This window comes from Dunckerocampus dactyliophorus, chromosome 17 (genome assembly GCF_027744805.1).
Source record: "Dunckerocampus dactyliophorus isolate RoL2022-P2 chromosome 17, RoL_Ddac_1.1, whole genome shotgun sequence".
Lineage (NCBI taxonomy): Eukaryota > Metazoa > Chordata > Actinopteri > Syngnathiformes > Syngnathidae > Dunckerocampus > Dunckerocampus dactyliophorus.
Window position 1 is genome coordinate 1982007 of NC_072835.1, and position 22688 is coordinate 2004694.

At 50.6% G+C, this 22688-nt stretch overlaps 4 protein-coding genes across 9 annotated transcripts; 3 read left to right on the forward strand and 1 right to left on the reverse strand.

The window, feature by feature from the left end:
• The first annotated feature begins 265 nt into the window (after nucleotides 1–265).
• LOC129169862 (seizure 6-like protein) lies at nucleotides 266–8750 on the forward strand. 6 transcript variants are annotated; one of them, XM_054756731.1, is made up of 16 exons: nucleotides 266–535; nucleotides 2821–3334; nucleotides 3448–3643; nucleotides 3933–4118; nucleotides 4183–4354; nucleotides 4419–4585; nucleotides 4654–4848; nucleotides 4930–5068; nucleotides 5218–5414; nucleotides 6930–7124; nucleotides 7203–7394; nucleotides 7479–7703; nucleotides 7775–7810; nucleotides 7874–7988; nucleotides 8062–8167; nucleotides 8244–8750. In XM_054756731.1, exons 1-16 carry the CDS (start codon nucleotides 288–290, stop codon nucleotides 8271–8273), a joined length of 2913 nt encoding a protein of 970 aa, XP_054612706.1. In that variant the 5' UTR covers nucleotides 266–287; the 3' UTR covers nucleotides 8274–8750. The 6 variants fall into 6 exon arrangements, with proteins under 6 accessions (XP_054612706.1, XP_054612707.1, XP_054612704.1 ...); XM_054756732.1 differs by having other exon boundaries at nucleotides 7509–7703; XM_054756729.1 differs by having other exon boundaries at nucleotides 7775–7988.
• Nucleotides 8751–9319: 569 nt separating this feature from the next.
• acads (acyl-CoA dehydrogenase short chain) lies at nucleotides 9320–15919 on the forward strand. Its single transcript, XM_054756737.1, has 11 exons — nucleotides 9320–9501; nucleotides 10026–10186; nucleotides 10269–10418; nucleotides 10492–10603; nucleotides 10693–10844; nucleotides 10943–11113; nucleotides 11187–11324; nucleotides 11587–11682; nucleotides 11752–11808; nucleotides 11908–13906; nucleotides 14893–15919. Exons 1-10 carry the CDS (start codon nucleotides 9474–9476, stop codon nucleotides 12058–12060), a joined length of 1218 nt encoding a protein of 405 aa, XP_054612712.1. The 5' UTR covers nucleotides 9320–9473; the 3' UTR covers nucleotides 12061–13906; nucleotides 14893–15919.
• cldn5b (claudin 5b) lies at nucleotides 12519–13550 on the reverse strand. Its single transcript, XM_054756738.1, has one exon. It carries the CDS (start codon nucleotides 13401–13403, stop codon nucleotides 12780–12782), a length of 624 nt encoding a protein of 207 aa, XP_054612713.1. The 5' UTR covers nucleotides 13404–13550; the 3' UTR covers nucleotides 12519–12779.
• septin5b (septin 5b) lies at nucleotides 15008–19301 on the forward strand. Its single transcript, XM_054756735.1, has 12 exons — nucleotides 15008–15107; nucleotides 15536–15810; nucleotides 16404–16494; nucleotides 16601–16687; nucleotides 16755–16878; nucleotides 17317–17451; nucleotides 17520–17637; nucleotides 17709–17804; nucleotides 17864–17960; nucleotides 18039–18174; nucleotides 18242–18338; nucleotides 18410–19301. Exons 1-12 carry the CDS (start codon nucleotides 15023–15025, stop codon nucleotides 18470–18472), a joined length of 1404 nt encoding a protein of 467 aa, XP_054612710.1. The 5' UTR covers nucleotides 15008–15022; the 3' UTR covers nucleotides 18473–19301.
• Nucleotides 19302–22688: the final 3387 nt, after the last annotated feature.

Here is a 22688-nt window from a genome sequence, read left to right on the forward strand (position 1 = left end):
CCTTTTCCAGCACTTAAAGACACGTCAACATGTCTTTGTCCTGCTTCTTATGGCTCTTAGACACTTAATGACATCTCTGTCCCGACTTTCCAGCCTGTAGACGCTAAAAGATGTCTTTTTCCCGCCTCTTAGACACTTAAAGATGTCTTTGTCCCTCCTTGTCACGAGATAGCAGAGCCGGAACAGAGATGGGACAAAGACGTCTCCATAGAGACGAGGCGGGAGAAAGTGGGCGTCTTTGGGGCAGTGACGTGTTGCAGTCACGTGACGTGAGAGAGCAAACTTTGATGTCTTTAAGCTATCTCAGGCTGGGGGGGGAGAGGAGAGAAAGGGAGACAGGGAAGAAGAGAGAGAGAGAAGGCGGGAAGACGGGAGCTCACTTCCGGCCGCTCGTGCTTGAAGACCCTCACAGGACTCGCAGCCCCCCTCCCCCCACGAGGACCACCGGCGCGTGTCGCCATGTCTCCGTCCGCGTGCGCGGCATGCGTGTTGTTGTTGTCATTGATGACGTGCGGCTGCGTGACGGCGCGTGCAGGTAAGACACGCTCGAGTGTGTGCGAGTGCGCGCGAGTGCGCGTGTCCCTGCGTGTGTTTTAGTTGCGGTGATCATGCGGTGTTTGTGTGAGCCCCCCCCCACCACCATCCCCTTATCCTGGCGTGTTTACCGCAGCACGCGTGCACGCTGCCCACGCGGGTGCGTGTGAGGCTACACGCGCCGCAGTGAGAGGCGCGTGCATGCGGGGATTCCGTCAAGTAAGTTTTAGCGAAGATGAACGAAGGTTCTAGAAGGCACTTCATTAGGAACACCTCCTTCATGTTTGCCGTTGGAGGGTGTACCTAATCAACTGACCGCTTATCTCGGGAGGAAAGTTTCTCCACTTCCTGTTCCACGGGGGCGCCAGGTTGCCTTTTTCATAAAACCACGTCCAGCGCCCCCTAGCGCAAACTTCTGTGAGCAAATGGCCTCTGGTGTCCCACGTTGGAGGGTCACAAGTCAGGCGGAGACGGGACAGCGTTCCGCTTGAAGCGCCTCGTTACGCAACACGGGCCTGAGGCGGAGGAACTCTGCGGAAATATCGAGAATGTGACCGACGTGCACTGATGAAGACGCCAGTGAACACGCTCGCATCACATCATCGTCATCCTCGAGTTCCTTTTCTAGCCTGCCGATCCTGACACTTGAAGCTAACGCCACTTAGGTGCTAGCGTCACACCGCTAATAACATTAAGAAGCTAACACAATGCTGGCAACATTATGAAGCTAACACGACTTAAGCGCTGACGTCACACTGCGGGTAACATTATGAAACTAACATGCCTCATGTGCTAGCGTCACACCAGCAGTAATGTTATGGCGCTAACACGACTTAAGCGCTGGCGTCACACTGCCGGTAACATTATGAAGCTAACCCGACTTAAGCGTGAGCATCACACCGCTGGTAACATTAACAAGCTAACGCTACTTAAGTGCTAGCGTCACACTGCTAATAATATTAAGAAGCTAACACAACGCTAGCAACATTATGACGCTAACATGACTTAAGCGCTGGCGTCACACCATAAATAACATTATGAAGTCTGTGGCGATGTTAATGTTAACACTATGCTAACACATGCATACTAGCATGTGGATTTTAGCGATCTCCAGCTAATTTATGCTAATAACATTTGCTGTTGCTGTTTGTCAAACCGTTTATGGACACTTTAGCAGCAAGCTAGCGACATGCGAGCTAACAACTAGGTAGCTGAGGGCCTGCAGTGCAGTGTGTTGCGCGACCAGCGGGGGGCTTCAGGAGGTGCAGTTTGTGGCGCTAAGCTATGCTAAATCTCAGCAAACATTCAAAGGTCGTGGGTGTGATGCCTGTAAGACTGTTTGAGGGTTCTATGGACTCTATTTCTATGTTTGCCTCGTGTCTCTATTCTATATCAGGCGTTCCGGCAGCTCAGGAAGTGCGAATCAAACGTCCAAATTCATCTTCTAACTTCCTGTTTGCTTTTCTGCTAAGCTTCTAAGTTGTCATTTTTCCTTTTAAAAGTTGTTTTTTTATTCATGCGCTCCAAAGTTAGTCTGTGTGCCCCCCCCCCCCACACACACACCCCCGCTAAAAGCTTTTCTGCTAACATCTTTTATTCATGATAAAAACAAACTTCTTCATAGCTGAAAATAACAACATTGGCTTTCTTCATTTAAATGATTTACTAGCCTGTTGTTAGCATGGCTAGCTGTGGTTAGCGTTAGCATCTTTCCTAGTGCGGTTAGTCTTGCTGAAATGCAGTATGAAAGGAAAGTCGCTCTAAATAAGGATATTTTGCAAACATCAAAACTGTAAGGAATTTTTTTTGGGGGGGTTCTCAGGCTCATGGCTGTCAGTGCACGTTGTGTGTAGCGTGTGCGCACGTTGTGCGGTCTCCACAACCCTTAGCAGCACAAAAAGTGACATTTGTTTTTAATCCTCGCTAATCTCAGCGCCTAGCTAGCACACGTCAAATGATCCGGCTCGGGAATATTTTCCCTCTTCCTTCTTTTTGGGACGTTTTTAATCCTCTCGAGGATTAAACGTTTGCCAGAAGTGCTCGACTCCGTGAAACTACTTTTGCTAAATCTTGTAGCGAGTTGTCACACTCAGCTGCCTGCCGGTCGCCATGGCGATCACAATGACAGCCCTAGCGCGGCTGATCGTCTTGCTAGCCAAAGCGAGGAAGATGCACGTGCAACGATAAGGTCAAAGTTCACCACCTTCATCGCATTTAAACATGTCCCGCCTCTTACGGCTTTTAGACACTTAAAGATGTCTTTGTCCCGCCTCTTCTACCTGTTAGACATAACAGTGCATATGCATTTGGCCGCAAGTGCGTGCGTGTGCGTGTGTGTCCAGCAGAGGGCGTACAGGAGCAGCATGGAGATCTTCCAGGGGCCGTCGTGTCCTCCACTGCAGCCCAGGAGGGGCTCTCTCCCGTGGGCACACCAGGCGGTGTCAGCCCCCTCCCTGGAGCTGGGGGATCCAGCCTCCCCCCCGCACCCAGCACTGCGCGGGGCCCTCTCCACACGCACGCGCACGCCCAGCTGTCGCGCACGCCAACACGCACGTCCGAGCAGGAGGAGGACGAGCTCGCCGCAGAGGTCGCGGCCCCCGTGACAGGGAGTGCCGCGTGGGGTGAGGAGAGCGCACGTGGTGACGCCGGTGTCCTTCCAGAAGATTCCGGCTGCTCCATGACCTTGTCAGAGCCTGAAGGTTACATTGACTCGTCTGATCCGCTTCCTGTGCCCAACGGCGCCGTCTCGCGCTGCACGTACACCGTCACCGTGTACGCCGGCTACGGCGTGGAACTGCAGGTGAGCGCGCGCACACACACACACACACACGAGCGTGTGCTCGTGAGGCTCCTGGTGGCAGCTGCTGGTACTGCTTCAGAAAGACAATCAGTGTCCTTCATGTTGCTGCTCAGGTGAAAAGCGTCAACCTGTCCGACGGCGAGCAGCTGTCCATCAGGGGCGTGGATGAGGGCGGAGCCTGGCTGGTCCTGGCCAATCAGACGCTGCTGGTGGAAGGTCAGGTGATCCGCAGTCCCAGCAACACCTTGTCCGTCTCCTACAGCTCGTCTCTGGAGGGAAACGTGGGCGTCTTCCTGCTGCACTACCAGAGTGAGCACGCGCACGTGCACGCGATCTGCATTCATTAGCGCTGAAAGCTGTTTGAGTTTCCACAAATGTGATAATGACATCATCACTTGGCTAAACGCTCATCTTAACGAGCTCATTAGGCTTTTCATCAAGTGACTCCTCGTTAAGAGGTTTGTGTGCACGTGCGCGTGCGCGCATGACGACACACCTCCAAAGAAACCCCACCGAGGGTCTTTAACGGGACCTCAGAGTGGTCTTTCAGTCCACTCCATCCTTTCATGGCTGCCAGGTGACCTCCTGTCTGTCCTAGTCTTCAGGCTGAGCTGCTCACTTCCCAAGAGGCCTCACTTCGGGGAGGTGTCGGTCCTGGACCTCCTGCCGGGGGGCACGGCCCGCTTCCACTGCCACATGGGCTACCACCTGCAGGGGGAGCCGCTGCTCACCTGCGTCAACGCCTCGCGGCCGGTTTGGAGCACCAAGGAGCCCGCCTGCAGAGGTGAGTGTGCCCCCCCACCAACGGAAGTCAGAATCGGTCACCCATAGCGACGTCCTCTCCTCAGCGCTCTGCGGGGGCACGGTGAAGAACGCCACGGTGGGACGGGTTCTGTCTCCCTCCCCGCACCACGGGCCCAACGCCACCCAGGACCGCTCGTGTTCCTGGTCCCTGGAGGCCCCCAAGGACCAGAGGCTGCACCTGCACCTGGAGCGCCTGGTGCTGGGACCCTCTGACAGGTGGGCCGTCACCAGACAGCAGGAAGCCCTAAACTTTCTCACCGAGTCTTCTTCTGGCTGGCAGGCTGGTTCTATGGAGCGGCCTGGATGCCGGTTCTGTGGTTCTGTTCGACTCGGGTCGAAGTGGGCACGTCCCCTTTGAGGGTGTGATCAGCGAGGGTCCCGCCGTGAGGGTCCAGTTCATCACGGAGCAGCCCAGCCAGAACACGGGCTTCAACATCCGCTATGAAGGTAGGCGGCATTCTGGTCCGGTCAGATTCTGGTCCGTGACAAAGCCCGTGTGACGTGTCGTCCTTTAGCCTTCGAGCGAGGTCACTGCTACGAGCCCTACCTCCAGAACGGCAACTTCACCACATCGGACCCCCTGTACGGCGTGGGAGCGGTGGTTCAGTTCAGCTGCGACCCGGGACACTCGCTAGAACAAGGCCCACCTGTCATCGAGTGCATCAGCGCCAGAGACCCGTACTGGAACGACACTGAGCCGCTCTGTAAAGGTGAGACTGGACCCCCCGGGTCTGTGAGGTTCTTCCCAGGACCCTGTGACCTTGTCCTCGTTCTGGTCCATCTGGCTGCAGCGCAGTGCGGGGGCGACCTGAGCGGTCCCGGAGGTGTGATTCTGTCCCCCAACTGGCCCGAGTGGTACGGCGAGGGCGAGGACTGCAGCTGGCGACTCCACGTGGGCGAAGACAAGCGAGTGCTCCTCGACGTCCAGCTGTGAGACCCTCACACACACACACACACACACACACGCACGTTTAACCTGCGCCAGCTTCTAAGGGGGGGTCTCTGATCTCCACAACTTCTACTGAGGTTCTATTTCCTGTAGAAGGAAGCTAACCGCTTCCCTCGCTTCCGTCCCTCAGCCTGAACATCAGCGATGGCGATGTGTTGACAGTTACCGACGGCGACGAGGGCGTGGCCCGGATCCTGGGTCGCTACTCGGGGGGCAGCAGCCCCTTCAAGCTCTTCTCCAGCACCCCCGACCTGAGCGTCACCTTCCGTTCGGACCCGGCCGGGCTGGTCCTGGGCAAAGGGGAAGGCTTCATCATCAATTACATGGGTGAGTTGCACTTCTTTTATTTGATGGTATCTTAAGTGGTTTGATGGCGCTATCTGCGGGTGGGGTGGGGCCAGGGGGGCGTTCCAGCAGGAAGACGCTTTGACAGGACGTGATGTCGTACATCACATGACGTAGCGCACACACCAGCACCCTCACATGCTGAGAAATGAAGCCCATCCCAGCATGTCGGCTTTGTCACGTGGTGTCGACTTCACTCTCTGCTCTTTGGTTCCCACGTTCTCCAAATGTTTCAGGTAGCGTGACGTGATTGGTCATCGTAGTATTGCACATTTATTCTGCATTTTTCGTTACATCGTTACACTCCCACTTTTTTCTCTTCGTAGTTTGACTTTCATTTTGTAAAATTGCAGCCGTTTCTTTTTCTTTCTGCTTTTTTTTTTCATCTATTTCAACTTTTTTCTTGTAATTTTTCTCCTCCTAATATTTGGACTTTATTCCCATCATACTGGAGCTTTTTTTCCAGCCTAATTTTCCTCATATTTCAACTTTAAAAAAAGATCTAATATTTTTCTTGATTGTTTCAGCTTTGTGCTGCTAAAACTTCCTTGCCAGCTTATTCTCGTACAATTGTGACTTCTTTCCTTCAATGTTTTGACTTTATTCTTGTGAAGCTGTTTTTTCTTTTTACTTTTCAACTATTTTATTGTTATTTATTTTTATTTTATTTTTCATACCACACAGACTTTATTTATTATATTTTTTCAAATGTTTTCAAAGACGGCATTTTTCTCTGAATATTCTGACTTTATTCTCGTAGAATTTCTGCTTTTGTTGTTGTTTTTTTTCCCAACTATTTGACTTCATTCCCGGAATGTTTTCACGTTATAACTTTTTGTGCGACCTCATTTTCCAAAAACGTTCTTTGTGGTTTTGTTTGTTTTTCATAATATTGCGACTTTAAAAAGAAAAAAGAAAAGTCTTGCTTTAATATTTTAGCTTTATGCTACCAAACGGCCCCGGGACCACACTTTGGACCCCCCCGAGTTACAGTGCTGACAACAGTTTTTTAGGGCTTTTTATGAGTGCGCACGTGATTGGTGGCTTGTATTGGTGGAAGTAAGGCTACTGCAGTGAAAGAGAACCTTTTTCTTCCTCTTCCCTTCAGTCACTTCCTGTTTGCTTTGAGACGGTCTTACATTTAGAACACCCCCCCACCCCCACCCCCGCTGTCCTATTCACTAGTCACACGAAATCACAGTCGGGTCAAAACTTGTCTGTAATGGACTCGACACAGCGTGAAACACTGCCCCCCCTGCGTGCGTGTGTGCGTGCGTGTGTAGTAAAACAAAGTATGAGTGTAGTATGTACTGTCGTGTGTCACGTAGTATGTAATGTAGCGTACAAAGCTCATCACATTGCGCCATTGATAGTGTGCAGAAACAGGCGCTACGCTAGCTTATCGCCAGAAGCGCACCAGCAGGTCCAAAAGCCCTGCCCCCACCCTCCACGGAGGCGTCCTTCATGCCCCTCATGCTTCCTTGTGTCTTTCGCCAGAGGTGTCTCGAAACGACTCATGTCCCGACCTGCCGGAGATCCAGAACGGCTGGAAGACGAGGTCGCACGTGGCGCCGGTCCGAGGCACCCGCGTCACCTACCAGTGCGACCCGGGCTACGACCTGGTGGGCCGGGAGACCCTGAGCTGCCAGCTGGACCTCTCGTGGAGCGCGCAGCCTCCGTTTTGCGAAAAGAGTCCGTCTGCTCGCTCACTGGGAACTGGTTGGCGCTCACGGCTGACTCTAAATGTCCGCGTGTCTTCTTTCCGCTCAGTCATGTACTGCTCCGACCCGGGTCACGTGGACCACTCCACCCGCTCCCTGTCGGACCCCAAGCTGCTGGTGGGGGCCACCGTACGGTACCGCTGCAACCCCGGCTACATCCTGCAGGGTGGCGCCACCATCACATGCTACGGCCGCGAGCCCGGGACCCCCGTGTGGACCTCCCACCTCCCCCACTGCGCCGGTGAGCCTTTGATCCGCTCTGCCGTGTTTCCATGGCAACCACATGTCAGGGAAACACCATCAGAAGCGTTTATATGCAACTTAGATGCTAATGACACGAGAGGCGTGTCTCTAGCCGAGGATTCGCTGTCCTGCGAGAACCCGGGCGTCCCCGAAAACGGCTACCAGATCCTGTCCAAGCGCGTCTACCTGCCCGGCGAGACGCTGGCCTTCGTCTGTTTCCACGGTTATCAGCTGATCGGGGAGGTGGCCATCAAGTGCGTCCAAGGAAACCCGTCGTTCTGGAGCGGTCCGCTCCCGCTCTGCACAGGTGAGACCTGGATGAAGGGGGCGGGGCTAAACCAGTGACAAACCAGGAAGTGATTGGGCGATGTCTTGCAGCTGACCACGCCTGCTTCGGCAGCCACGCCTTGGAAGGTGAGTGTGTGCGTGTGCATGAGCGTGTGCGTGGTGATGACTGTGTGTGTGTGTGTGTGTCAGTCGCACACGCTAGCAGCGGCTCGGCGCTGGACGGTGGCAACGTGGCGTTAGCCGTCTTCCTCCTCGTCCTCCTGCTGTCTGTGCTGCTGGGAGGCGTTTACATGCTCGTCACACGGTAGGAACTCGCAAAACAAACGTCAGCAAAGCGCGGCGGCCGCGCGTGTGACGTGCCCGTCGCTTCCCGCCAGGTGCCGCCGTCAGTCCAACCTGCGGCTGCCCCTCATCTACCCCCACCCCTACAGGCAGATCACCGCGGAGGCAGAGTTTGACAACCCTCTTTACGAGGCGGGCGGGGTGAGTGTTGGCAAAACGCAATGAGAGGCGGAGCCTCTGTGTTTAGTGCCACCCCCCTCATCTACTTTGTCTGCAGGACGCTCGGGAATACGAAGTGTCCATTTGAAGAACCCGCCCTCCCCCCACCTCGCCGCCCAGAGGGAGGTGATGTAAATACGCTCGATGATGTCCAGCCCCCTTCTGGGGAGGGAGGCGAGATGGGCGGGACGACAGCCAACAAAGATCATCTTCCTCATCGTCATGGCATGAAGAAAGACCACAGCACAAGGACGAGAGTCCATCTTTTTGTGTCCGTTAACCCCGACCAACCTGCCAGTCCAAGATCAGGGTGTACAGTGCCAGCAGGAATGCTAAGCTAACGTTAGCTCCTACATGGCGGGTCTGCGTGTTTGGCGGCACCTGCTGGCGAGCGGTGATGTTCCTCATCTTTTTGGTTTGACTCCAGCTAATGCTGGAGAACGTCTTGTAAATCTGTAAATAAATGATGTATTTTATGTGTTTATTTATTCACGTGCTGTTCTGTGACGTTAGATGAACATTTTCATGATGACAACACTTTCCCTAAATAAATGGTACAATGTGACCTGTTTGTGTGTGTGCTTTGTAAACTGTGTCATCGTATTATGTTCCTTATTGTAATTTAGTTGAGCGAGCTGGAAATAAACGTGGCCGACATGTTAAATTTTGCAATGCAGTGTACGATACTTAAATTCTGAGACTCTCATTTTGTTCAGTGCAGTCAAACAGGATTTAACCCTCAGCGCTTTTATTATGAAGACCGGAAGTGTGTTTCTTGTCTCTGAGCACTTGACCGGCGTAATGTGTGACGGTGAGAAGTTGTGTCAATAAAGTGCCTCCCGAGTTGATCTTAATCTTTCGCAACGTCAGTGTTTATCTTTATAAGACCCTCGGCAGCAATAGGAAGCATCTCGTGTTAAAATCCTTAAAACACGCACACAAACGCACGTAGGGTGCGACGTGCTGGCGTCACCAGTTAGAAAACCACTGTAGGTCACGTGCTGCCTTCACGTTCCAAGCTGCGTAACTTTTCCAATCACTGCCGCACGGAATTCCTTCAAATCCGCCCACATTCTACGATTAAACAAAAGTTTTATCGCGAAGAGTAATGAGAACGATCACACAGACTTACGATCGCCGGCATTTCAGCATCAGTTAACGACTCACCGTGCAGCCCAACTCAAATTTGTCGGCGCTCTTTCAACGTCGAATAAATTCCGACGGCCACTGAAGGCAGCATTGTGCTGCACAGGAGGCTGTCTGCTAACTGAGCAGAGTTACGGCAAGCATGGCTGCTCTTTTCACGGCAAGGAAAGGTTAGCATCTTTTATAAAAGTGCATCAAATCGAAGGTGACAGGAAGACGCTTTTGTAATGTGGACGCTAGCTGCTTGCTAGCTGTGTTTGTGCTGAAATTGCCCGGTGCTCCTAGTTTCCTCGGCTAGCCGGTGACGTTAAGTCACAGTCATGTATAAAGTTTTTAAACCTACATTTAACATTCCTAAATACCAGACGTCTCTTTTTGTTTAAACACACTGGTTGTTTTGTGTTGCTTAGCTGAAATTCTTTGCACCCGAGCTCGGTTAGCTGGGCTAGTTGCAGCTATCAAAGCTACTAACTTAAAATAAGCAAATTCGTTTTCACAGAACAGTAAATTTATCATCATTTTTGTTGAAAGCATTGGTCAGTTCTTTTGAGTACACTGATTACAATCTGTATTCTAACATTATCAAAGTGTTCTTCCACTGAGACCAAAGTGACTGCAGTCGACGTTGACCTTTCACCTACTTGGCATGCAGCTAGCTAGTGAGCTAATTTGAGATGTTTTGTTTGGTCCTCAGCTCTCAGCTTGTGTCTGAGGGGGTGTCGAGGTGTGTCCCAGCTGGCCGAGCTGCCAGAGACTCATCAGATCCTCAGACAGACGTGCAGAGACTTTGCTGACCGAGAGTTGACCCCCATCGCCGCCAGGCTGGACAAACAGCAGTCCTACCCGGCCGAACAGGTACACGCCTCAACATATGCTAATTACCTTCGCATCACAGCCGTGTGTATGACACTGGGTCGTCGGTGTTTGTACTCTGCAGATTTTGGAGCTGGGGGCCATGGGGGTGATGGCCATGGAGGTCCCTGAGGAGCTGGGTGGAGCCGGGATGGACTACCTGGCCTACAGCGTCGCCGTGGAGGAGATCAGCCGAGGCTGTGCTAGCACTGGAGTGGTGGTTTCTGTCAATAACGTGAGATGTGTTCACTTAAGACCCCCACCACATGTGTGATGCCATCACAGTTGTGTGTGTGTGTTCTCTTCAGTCTCTCTACCTTGGACCCATCCTCAAGTTTGGTACTGAAGAACAGAAACACAAGTGGGTCACACCTTTCACCAGCGGAGAGAAGGTGGGCTGTTTCTCTCTGAGTGAACCAGGTAACGTTAGCCACCAGTCATCAGTGTCACCCCGCCTCCTGATGCATTGACGTCCTGCAGGTCCACTCTTGTTCTTCCGTGTCCCCCAGGGAATGGCAGTGATGCAGGCGCCGCCTCCACCGTGGCCCATCAGGACGGAGACGAGTGGGTCCTGAACGGGACCAAAGCGTGGATCACCAACTGCTGGGACGCCTCGGCCACCGTCCTCTTCGCCACCACCGACAGGAAGCTCAAACACAAGGCACGCCGTTGCTCGTTGTCTCGCTCGCAAAAAGGCGGTGTGTGCGGTTCTAACAGTGGTCTCTGTTGTGGTCTTTGGTCTCCTGAACGGACACACAGGGCATTAGTGCCTTCCTGGTCCCCATGCCCCACCCGGGCCTCTCGCTGGGGAAGAAGGAGGACAAGCTCGGCATCAAGGCCTCGTCCACCGCCAACATCATCCTGGAGGACTGCAGGATACCGCTAGGCAACATGCTGGGTCCTCGTGGTGCCGGGTTCAAAATCGCCATGGTAACGGCCTCCTCTCCCCATGAGCACGCTGGGATGCGTATCATCTCGGCTAACGCCGCGCGTGTGCCCTCAGCAAACACTGGACAGCGGACGCATCGGCATTGCCGCTCAGGCGCTCGGCATCGCTCAGGCGTCGCTCGACTGTGCCGCCGACTACGCACACAAACGCTGCGCCTTCGGCGCGCCCATCGGAAAGCTACAAGCCATCCAGGTGACAGGAAGTTGCTTTTATGAAAAAGAGCGTCTCGAAGCGTCTGATTATTTGCTAATATAAGTTGGCCACACTGATCCCTTCCCCTCGTTCTCTGGCAGAGCATTAGCGCCAAACATATTATTGGCGGGGAAACGCCATGGGAAAATAGAAAAAACTAAAATGTTTTCAAGAAAATAACCTGACAACAAGCAGGTTGTCGTTACCCCCAAGTGCTGTGAAAGTGTCATTGCAGGCTGCTCAGCTTCCTTTGCTTGTTTAGTTCAAGATGGCCGACATGGCGGTGGCCATCGAGAGCGCCCGCCTGCTCACGTGGAAGGCTTCCCTCCTTCGTGACGCCAAGAGACCCTTCACCAAGGTACGACCCTCCGTCCCTCTGCCCCGCCACCACATTGCCACACCCTTTCACAATAAAACTCCTCTCCAGGAAGCCGCCATGGCCAAGCTCGCCGCCTCCGAGGCCGCCACATTCTGCTCTCACCAGGTGAGGCGCCAGGGACACGCCCCCTCTTTTTTGTGTTGCTCCAGTCATTCTTTCAAAGTATTTTTATTTTTTGTTTTTTGTTTTTTGTGTCCACGTCAGGCCATCCAGGTTCTGGGGGGGATGGGTTACGTGACGGACATGCCCGCTGAGCGCCACTATCGCGATGCTCGCATCACGGAGATCTACGAGGGGACCAGCGAGATCCAAAGGCTGGTCATAGCAGGTCAGGTGCTCAAGGAGTACCAAGTGTAGGCGGCGCCTACCGCCACCTCCCCCCGTGCCCCCATCCCTGCAGCAGGAGAGGCTGTCTTGCACCTCGTTACAGTAAACTGACGCTGGGCTGGACCCCAACAGGAAGTGACACGCCGTCAGCAGACACCACGGCAGCTGTGAGTCCACTCGCTGCCCCCCCCCCCCCCCCCCACGCCCCCCACCTCAGACTTCACTGCTGAAATAATTCAGTAAAATTTGTTTAAATCAAAAGCATGTTCAATGTCCTGCCAGCAGAGGGCAACCTTGGATGTCACATGACCAGTTTCGCCGTGTGTGTGTGTGTGTGCGCACGCGCATATTTGAATGTTTCACACACTTTTACTATCAATGAGGTCATCAGCGTCCACGCCTCGTTTACCCCCAAGGGAGGGGGCGGGTCCAGATGGACTTCCTGATTGCACTGATGAAGGACGTGGTTTGAATAATTGGACGTCTCGTCAACAAACAAGGTTTATTTAATGAGCTCATAAAGTACAAAAACATCAAAGAACGTGACTATGTTTGAAGCGCACACTCATTTGCATATTCACAGGAGACAGACTTTCATACGGTCACTTCATTAGGCACACCTGCAGCTGGCACTAAGCTGTGTACCTAATCATGTGTCCGTACGATGAGTATGACTATTAAAGAGTTGAATGTTGAGAAATACCCGGATGCCAGTTGTGGTTCTGTCCCTGTTCTCCTGCAGTGTTGGTTCACACGTAGAGCTTCTTGTCCCCGTTGGTGTAATCATCGGCGTAGGAGCTCCTTGCCGCGCGTCCGAATGAGCAGCAGAGGAGGCCACCCCCCAGCAGGAGGAGCGCGGCGGCGGCCCAGCCGATGTAGAGGGCGGCCCCGATCTCCCTCTTCTTGGAGGGGGGCACCTTGGGGTCGTGGAAGTCTGCAATGATGTTGCCTGACATCCAGCAAAGCGGAACCAGAACCAGCACGCCGCTGAGGACGTAGATGAGGCCGCCGGCGTACACGGCACGGGCCTTGAGCGCCTCCTGGCGGATGCAGTTGGTGCACTGAGCCCCTGCTAATGTCACAGCCAGCCCCAGCACGCCCAGCACGACGGAGACCACCGTCAGGGCACGCGCCGTCTGCAAGTCACGCGCCAGGCTGAGCACGGAGTCGTGCACCTTGCACTGCATCTGACCCGTGGACTGGACCACACATGACATCCACAAACCGTCCCACACGGTCTGAGCCACCACGATGTTGGAGTCCAGGAAGGCCGTCACCCTCCACGTGGGCAGCACGCACGCCACCATCACCAGCACTGAGCCCCACGTGCACAGGCCCAAGCCCAGCGGCTCCAGGATAGCCGCCAGCATCATCGCCGCCCCCGCTAGTATGGCTGCTGTGGTCGGATGTTTCTCTGCAGGACGCTGCGGAGGCTCCTGTGTGTGTGCGTCGCCTGCGTGCACACTGCTTTTAAAGACCCGCGCCCTCCCCTCCGGAAAGCCTCCTAGCAAACTTTGGGCTAATCAGACTGAAGTATCTTTTTGTCTTGGCCAATCAGGAGACACTCGGAGGTCAGTCCAGTCGGTCTTTCCTGGAAAATGCGCACAATTTTATTCATAATTTCATAACTTAAACAATTTAAAGTAAATACTTTGGTGCTGCTGATGTCACAGGGAGGTGGGGCTTTGACAGGAAGTGTCAGCTTCCTGCCAGTCCAGCTGAAGAAACAGTCCTGCTCAGCGGCCCCCCCCAAACCAACGCGGAGCTTTTGTTTCTCCATCACACAATGTAACACAGCAACGCTGATGTTTAACACAACGTCACCACTTCTAGAACCTTCTCCAAGGCCCCGTGCGTCTGTTGTCTGCTCAAAAGGGTACAGACCCACATGGGGGGCACACAAGGCGTCCGTTATGTCTTATTTTGTAAAGTCACCACTTCCTGACACCAAAAAGCCAAAACATTCAAATGATTTTCTAACATTTTTATTTTTTTCTTATTTCTAGACTTTGGTAATGAGACGCTATCTCTTCATCAGCACGCGAGTGTGTGAGACACCACACCCTCTCTAATCACTGCTAACGAGGGGGCGGGCCCTGTACATGACTCACAAAATGAATCTTAGGTCACCTCTGTGTGGCTTTCTCCCATCGTGATGTCAATCCTTGCTGATGAAAGGACGTTAAAGTTGGGGGGGGACGGCGTTCAGGCTAAATACACAACACACTCTCAAGAACACACGTGTTTGCGCACATAGGGTCCATCCGCTGATAACACATCTTCATGATGTCAATCATTTAAATTCTGTCTGTCTGTGTGTGTGTGTGTGTGCGCGCGCAAGTGTTTGCTGTCTATCTTTGTCCATCCAGATGATCGTCATTATTATTAAGTGATGTGGCTGTTTAACATGGGTATTTAAAGTTACATTTATATTTAAGTGTTTAATCATTTAAAGTGTACGTGTGGCAGCAGGTGTTAGCAGACAGGAAGTCAGGATGTCCTGTTTCTTCCCACGTCCTGTCATTGTCCGCTTCCTCCTCAGTTCATGAGTCCTCATACGAGTCAAGTCACATGACTTCTAACATCACGTATGTCATCGCCAACTATTGTCCCTAAATGAAAATGCTAATGCTGATAATGTTATGAATAAGACACTAAATTGGTGTCCAAAGCAGGCTGATTGCTTTGCGAGCAGGAATGACTTCCTGTCCAACCTATCAGCATGGATTTGTTTTCATTTTCTGTTTTTCCGGTCTTATCTACTCTGTTCTGACTTCCACTTCCTGTGTGTGTGTGTGGGCGCGCGCCGTACCAGTGATTAAGCGTCAACTTCATCTTGTTTTTCCCCTTCTTGTTTGACAGGTGCGCTTCCTGCTGACACAAGGACGACGACAGGGACCCCCTCCATTGTGTTACTGATGTATTGTTGCAGCAGCATGACAATAAACGCGCCATCTACCTTCACATCAGTCTACAAATCGGCAGCGAGCACATGTGGCGGCCATTGTGTGCCTTCCTCAACGCACACACACGGCTCCGTGCGTCTATTCCAGAATGTTCCTTAAAATTAAATAAAAGTATGTTGACATGAAAAGACAGAACGTTTACATTCAACGGACATGTGACCTGTTAACCAGCAGCTAGCAGGACGTTAGGTCGTATTTCAAACTGAAGAAAAAGACGCTTAAAGATACAAATAAACATATGATGTAGCCTAGCATGCTAAAGAACAGGTTCACGTGAATTGCTAATGTTACTTTATGTGTGTGCTCCCCGTTGATGATAACATGATTGCTGTGCGGGAAGGCGCACTACTCTCAGTACAGTATTGTCTTTGTTCCCCCTGGGTGGTGACCAATCAGGTGTTTGTGTGACGTCACCACAGCTCGGGAAGAAACAGGAAGTTGTAGTATTTTACTAATGACTGATATTTTACTTTTCTTTTAGGTTTGATTTGAAATTATTTCATGGAAATTTACTGGTCTTTATTTCTCGTGTGTATTAGAGTGTCTTGCACGCACGCACTCAGACAGCGTCTACTACGTGGCGACGCCCCCTTCTGGTGTTAGTGAGAAGTGCACCCCAACACAAAGACTTTTAGTCGACAGAAAACGGCGCGAACATCATGGACGCTTCTGTGTGATTCCGGCACGTGCCTCTCGGATTTATTCACCGGTACTGACCCCCCCCCGGGACGCACGCACACACACGTCTTCCAGGAGTTTTCGTACAGGATGGCGGCAAACAGCAGGTGCACGAGGAGCCACGCGCAGCGCACAGGTGAGACCCTCCCCCGCCTACACGGTTGACCCCCTCTGATGCTTCTCTTGTTTTTCCTGCTGCTGACGTCACTACATGTTCTGGAATGTACCGCTAAAAGACACTGAGGTAACACTGTGTGTGTGTGTGTGTTATCACTTATTTATGTATTTGCTTAATTAAAAGCTCAAATGTTTCACTATCTTTTATAATTAAGCTGCTAGCAGACATGATGGGTCATTTAGCTAGCTTAGCTCAAGGCGTTAGCATTAGCAGCACACACCTGCAACACTTATTTTTATCAATTTTAAAAAGTTTTTGTTGTGCGCGTTGTCGTGTCTTCATTTCGACGCCAACATCCCACAGCAACATCTTGTGTGTGTGTGTGGGGGCGTGCACAGATACAGCAAAGTGAATATGGAAGCCAAACAACACAACCTTCCCTCCAGGCTGATGCAATGCATGATGGGAAATATTTACACTCCAATAATAATTTTATTTACTTCCCTTTATGTATGACACGCGCCTGTGACCCCATTAAGAACACTTGGACAACAACAATGTTAATAAATACAAATAATGTTAATAATATGATATGTGTGGCTTGTTTGCAGGATAAAGAATACGTGGGCTTCGCTTCCTTGCCCAATCAGCTGCACAGGAAGTCTGTGAAGAAAGGATTTGACTTCACACTCATGGTGGCTGGTGAGACTTCTCCGTCTTGTCCACTGCGAGGAAACACAGTGTTCTCTTCTAAAACGCCTCCTCACTCTCAACACTGACTGACTGGCTGACTGTGTGCGTGTGTTAGGAGAGTCAGGCCTTGGTAAATCCACGCTGGTCAACAGTTTGTTCCTCACGGATCTTCACAAAGACAGAAAACTTCTCACTGCAGAAGGTGAGTCCACCTCTTGATCATTTCCACTTTTTTTCGAATGAACTCATTAACGTGCACGTGCGTGCAGAGCGTATCCATCAGACGGTGGACATCATCAAGCACACGGTGGACATCGAGGAGAAAGGCGTCAAGCTGAGGCTCACCATCGTGGACACCCCAGGCTTCGGCGACGCTGTCAACAATACGGACTGGTGCGCGCGCGCGACACTGTGCCAGAGACACCGCGCCGTTTATCAGCGACAGACGTGATGGAGAAACGTCCTAACGAATCACACCTCCGGCCAGCAGGGGGCAGCGCGTGCCACTTGTTGACGCCAGTGCTAATTTGCCCTCAGCATGTTGCTAACACGCGCCACCTGCTCCGCCGCGTGGATTAAAAGTATCGGGACACGGCTCCTGTCAATCAAACGACAGAAAAACGCGTCTTTAATGGCCAAGGAAGACATTTTTCACTTCACTTCCAGGAGGCGTAACAATACTTTTGTCTGCGCATGTAGGCTGTAGTGATGTTCGGTGGCAGCAGGGGGTGCTGTTACCTTTTTATTCTCATACATTTCATTACGTGTCCACTTTCAATCAGCATCATCACATGAACCTTTACAATAACGTGTGTGTGTGTGTGTGTGTAGCTGGAGGCGGGTGTGCGACTACGTGGACGATCAGTTTTTCCAGTATTTCTGTGACGAGAGCGGGCTGAACAGGAAGAAGATTGAAGACAATCGTGTCCACTGCTGCCTGTACTTCCTGCCTCCTTTTGGACACGGGTAACGACCTCTCGCCTTCTCAGCGTCACCGCCGAGGAGACGCGGGGCTGACGTTGCGGGCGTTGCAGGCTCCGTCCGGTGGACGTGTCGTTCATGAAGGCGCTGCAGGAGAAGGTCAGCATCGTTCCGCTGATCGCCAAGGCTGACGTGCTCACGCCCAGCGAGACCGCAGCGCTGAAAGGCAAGGTAGACAACAGCATGACCTCTGACCTGCACTAACATTAGCAACGCTAGCACGGTGTTTGTCCCGCCTGCAGCTGAGGGACGAGATGGACGCACACGACATCAAAGTCTATCAGTTTCTACACGGCGACTCGGACGACGATGACGACTCCAGGCAGGAAGACCTGAAGGTGAGGGCTGCCTTTAACCTTGAACTTTTTCATTCTTTGACCTTTTGTCTGTGGTGTAGGTCAGCATGCCCTTTGCCGTCATTGGCAGCAACACGGTGGTGGAGGTCAGAGGGCAGCGGCTGCGAGGGAGGATGTACCCTTGGGGCTTTGTGGAGGGTTAGACCCCGCCCACTTCTTCCTACTTACATTTCACCTCCCCTTTTATATACTGTGTGTGTGTGTGTGTGTTTGTAGTGGAGAACCCGTGTCACTGTGACTTTGTCAAGCTGAGGACCATGCTGATCCAAACGCACATGCACGACCTCAAGGACCTGACCTGCGACCTTCACTACGAGAGCTTCAGAGCGCGCTTCATCAGCGCCATGAGCAGGTGACACGCATCAAGCCCCGCCTATAAAGAGCAACATGCTAACGACGCATGACTCGGCGTGTTGCAGCAAGATGACGGCGCAGCAGCGAGCGGAGAGCCCCCTCCCCCCACCGCCTTTGTCCTTGCCAGAGACGGACGACGCGACGAAGAAGAGGGACGAGCAGGTGAGTGATGAAGGTGTGCCTGATGTGACGGAGATGATGAAGGTGCTGAAAGGTGTGCTCTCTCTCGTCAGCTGAGGAGGATGCAGCACATGCTGCACACCATGCAGCAGCAGATGCACCAGCACAACCTCTGACCTCTCACCTCTACCAACATCACTCCGTAAAGCTGCCTGGCGAGGCTTCTTAGCTCATCTTAGCTTAGCCTAATTTAGGATAGAGTAGAGAGACTTTGTTACTTTTAGCAATGAGCGTTTCTTCATAAAATCTTTCCTTGATGACTTTTTCGGACTTGCTACTTCCAACATGCACCACAAACTACTGCTTCTTCCGCACCAAACTCCTCCTCAAAGCGTTCTTACTACATTGGAAGTATACCAACCATCAACACTCATTATTCCACTACTACTTCACTATTGCACAACTCCTAAACGCTTCCAGTAAGACAGTCATTTGTCAATTAAGGCTGTGATGTAAAATTGTGCATTAAAAAAGTTTACAGGGTTTCTTTTAAGTGAAAAAGTTTCATCGCATTGGAATCGAAGCCGTGTGCAAACGGTTTCCCAATCATTTCCAATGGTAGCGCTAGCTAAAGGTGTAATATACATTTGTCCAGAGGTGGCGCTGTGGGCGCTCGGTAATCCAGCCACAACACGGTAAACTAACGAGATAGAAACCTTCGATTAAATACTCTAAGTTCTACTGTACTGGATTGGTTCTACTATTTTCTGGACTGGCTGCCTGCGTGGCAGGCGGGAATTCTACCAAGGAACCACCAATGCATGGAAACATGAGGAAAGTATTTGTTTTTCCTGGGGAATTCCAAACGTAGTGATGACTGTGTGAAAGACATGTAATGCCATCTCATGCAACTAGATGTCAGCAATGTTTAATGGAGAAAAAAACATGTCAGCGTTCATTCTTATCCTTTCTTTGAATGCAATAAATACCCATGCACTAATGCAACATTCAGTGCACGTTCCTTTTTTGTGATCCAGGTGGACGTCACACGTGTGAACCATGAAAATATGTTACATAAATGTAGACATCGACATGCAACTATTCATTTGATCGCCTCTTTTCCTACCAGTTGACTAAAATGCAACACCCGGATATATGTAATGGAGTGTAGATGTTTTTTTTTTTTTTTTTAAATAAAAAAAGGACACACACATTAAACAAACAAAAAGTATATACATACAATTTGGCAACAACTTACGGAGCCCCGGAGAGGACATGGAGAAAAAAAATGGGTAAAAGAAAAGAACGAACTGTTTTGTGAGGGAACGCAAAAGAGGCTGTGGTAAACCTGGAAACACATTCAAACTTCCGGGATGACGAACTCCCGGAAAGCATGTTTTTTGCTCCGTTAAATTATTATTAAGTCAATTTTCACAAACTTTTTGGTTCGTGTATATACACTGCTCAAAAAAATTAAAAGAACACTTGGAAAACACATCAGCTCTAAACTGGGTGAAAAATGACGTTGAATATGTTTCCTGATAATAAGTGGATGATGTATTAGTAACAAAATGATGCCACATCATTTGATAGAAATGAAAATGATCACCCTATAGAGGGGGGAAATCAAAGACACCCCAAAAATGAAAGTGAAAAAATGATGCAGCACACTGGTCCATTTAGCTAAAATGTCATTGTAGCAACTCAAAATGATTCTCAGTAGTTTGTGTGGCCCCCACGTGCTTGTACGCATGCCTGACAACGTGGGGGCATGCTCCTAATGAGACTACGGATGGTGTCCTGGGGGATCTCCTCCCAGATCTGGACCAGGGCATCACTGCGGTACCTGGACGCATGGAGGAGATTCCAGGAGACAGGTAGTTACTCCAGGAGAGCTGGACAGGGCCGTAGAAGGTCCTTCAATCCTCAGCAGGATCGGTATCTGCTCCTTTGTGCAAGGAGGAACAGGATGAGCACTGCCAGAGCCCTACAAAATGACCTCCAGCAGGCCACTGGTGTGAATGTTTCTGACCAAACAATCAGAAACAGGCTCCATGAGGGTGGCCTGAGGGCCCGACGTCCTGTAGTGGGCCCTGTGCTCACTGCCCAGCACCGTAGAGCTCCATTGGCATTTGCCATAGACCACCAGAATTGGCAACTACACCACTGGTGCCCTGTGCTCTTCCCTGATGAGAGCAAGTTCAACCTGAGCACATGCGACAGACGTGAAAGGGTCTGGAGATGCCGTGGAGAACGTTATGCTGCCTGCAACATCATTCAGCATGACCGGTTTGGTGGTGGGTCAGTGATGGTCTGGGGAGGCATATCCCTGGAAGGACGCACTGACCTCTACAGGTTAGATAACGGCACCCTGACTGCTATTAGGTATCGGGATGAAATCCTTGGACCCATTGTCAGAACCTACGCTGGTGCAGTGGGACCTGGGTTCCTCCTGGTCCTCATGTGGCTAGTGTATGCAGGTAGTTCCTGGAGGATGAAGGAATTGATACCATTGACTGGCCCCCACGTTCACCTGACCTAAACCCAATAGAACACCTCTGGGACATTATGTTTAGGTCCATCCGGCACCGCCAGGTTGCTCCTCAGACTGTCCAGGAGCTCATGGATGCCCTGGTCCAGATCTGGGAGGAGATCCCCCAGGACACCATCCGTAGTCTCATTAGGAGCATGCCCCCACGTTGTCAGGCATGCGTACAAGCACGTGGGGGCCACACAAACTACTGAGAATCATTTTGAGTTGCTACAATGACATTTTAGCTAAATGGACCAGTGTGCTGCATCATTTTTTCACTTTCATTTTTGGGGTGTCTTTGATTTCCCCCCTCTATAGGGTGATCATTTTCATTTCTATCAAATGATGTGGCATCATTTTGTTACTAATACATCACCCACTTATTATCAGGAAACATATTCAACATCATTTTTCCCCCACTTTAGATCTGATGTGTTTTCCAAGTGTTCCTCTCATTTTTTTGAGCAGTATATTTGTAGTCAATGACGCCACATATGGCCTTCCAGGACAGCCAATAGATACTCGTTTTACTGAGGAGTTGGCAACCTTGATGCCAACCGCCATAATACAGAAGAAGAAAAAGAAGATATTTGTAGACGGCCCCTGCGCTCCGGTCTTGCTGCCGGCTTCTCCTGGAGATCAATAGAAGTCAGACTGCACAGAAGACGGCTCGTTTTGATCAAAACTGGGTTGTAGCTGTTTGTCTGTGTTGCACGGTGGGAAAGAGGCGTTTAAATGATTTCAGAGTAGGCCTACACACACTTGCTGCACTTTTTATTGTTGAATGTTGTTGCTGTAACATTTTAAAACGTTGACTACTTTGACAAGTTTATAAGCTGTGTCATGTTTTGCGGCTCCAGACTATTTGTTTTTTACTGGAAGAGGAGGCACTAAAGGTTGCCGACCCATGTACTAGCGTTAGCATTGTGCTACTGAGTGCTAGTGTAGGCATTGTGCTAGTTAGCATTGTGCTATTTAGCATTGTGCTACTTAGTGCTAGCGATAGCATTGTGCTACTAAGTGCTAGCGTTAACATTGTGCTACTTAGCACTAGCATGTGCTACTTAGCGCTAGCATGTGCTACTTAGCACTAGTTTTTTTTTTTAACATTTCAAGAAAGGAAAAAAAACTATATAACATAAACACAGTCTTCAAACCCGAATGAAAGGGAGCAGAACAAAAACAAGTCTTATTGTCTCTGTCCATTTTTTTCCCCCCCAAAACTCAGCCACTAAGAAAGTAAGCAATTTAAAACCAACATACTTACAGCAGCCAGCCACACAGACAGTCACGCATGTCCTCATTGACAACTCAACCGATATCATTCCCCACAATAAAAATAACCATCAAACATAAGTAACATTTCATATTTCCTCAACATACTAGTTTTAACCATTTTTTTCAATTTGATGTCTGACTTGGATTCTTTAGCAAATACTTGCTTTCTCTTTTTTCCAATCTTTTCTGAATGTTGATTGGCAAAGTTTTTCTTAGAAGCTTTCAACCTCATTTGCAAAATACTGTCATCTACTAATTCATGACATTTCAACGGTTTATGTCATCCAGTGAGTTCTTTACTTTGTGTAACAGTGCTATTATTTGGGATATTTTTACCCAATATAGTAGACATAATAACAGAAAATAAGACAGATTAAGCATGAAAAACCTGTTTACCACCTTCTAAATACACCTTTTTTTTTAACAGTATTACAGCCCTCTAGACATGGTATAACACCCCTATAGCCACCTTTAAACGCCTATTACCCAATATAGTAGATATGGCTGGCTACCGGTCCAGGTTTTACCACACCTCTCGCACGAAGTCAGCTGGGATAGACTCCAGCATAGCCCTGTGACAC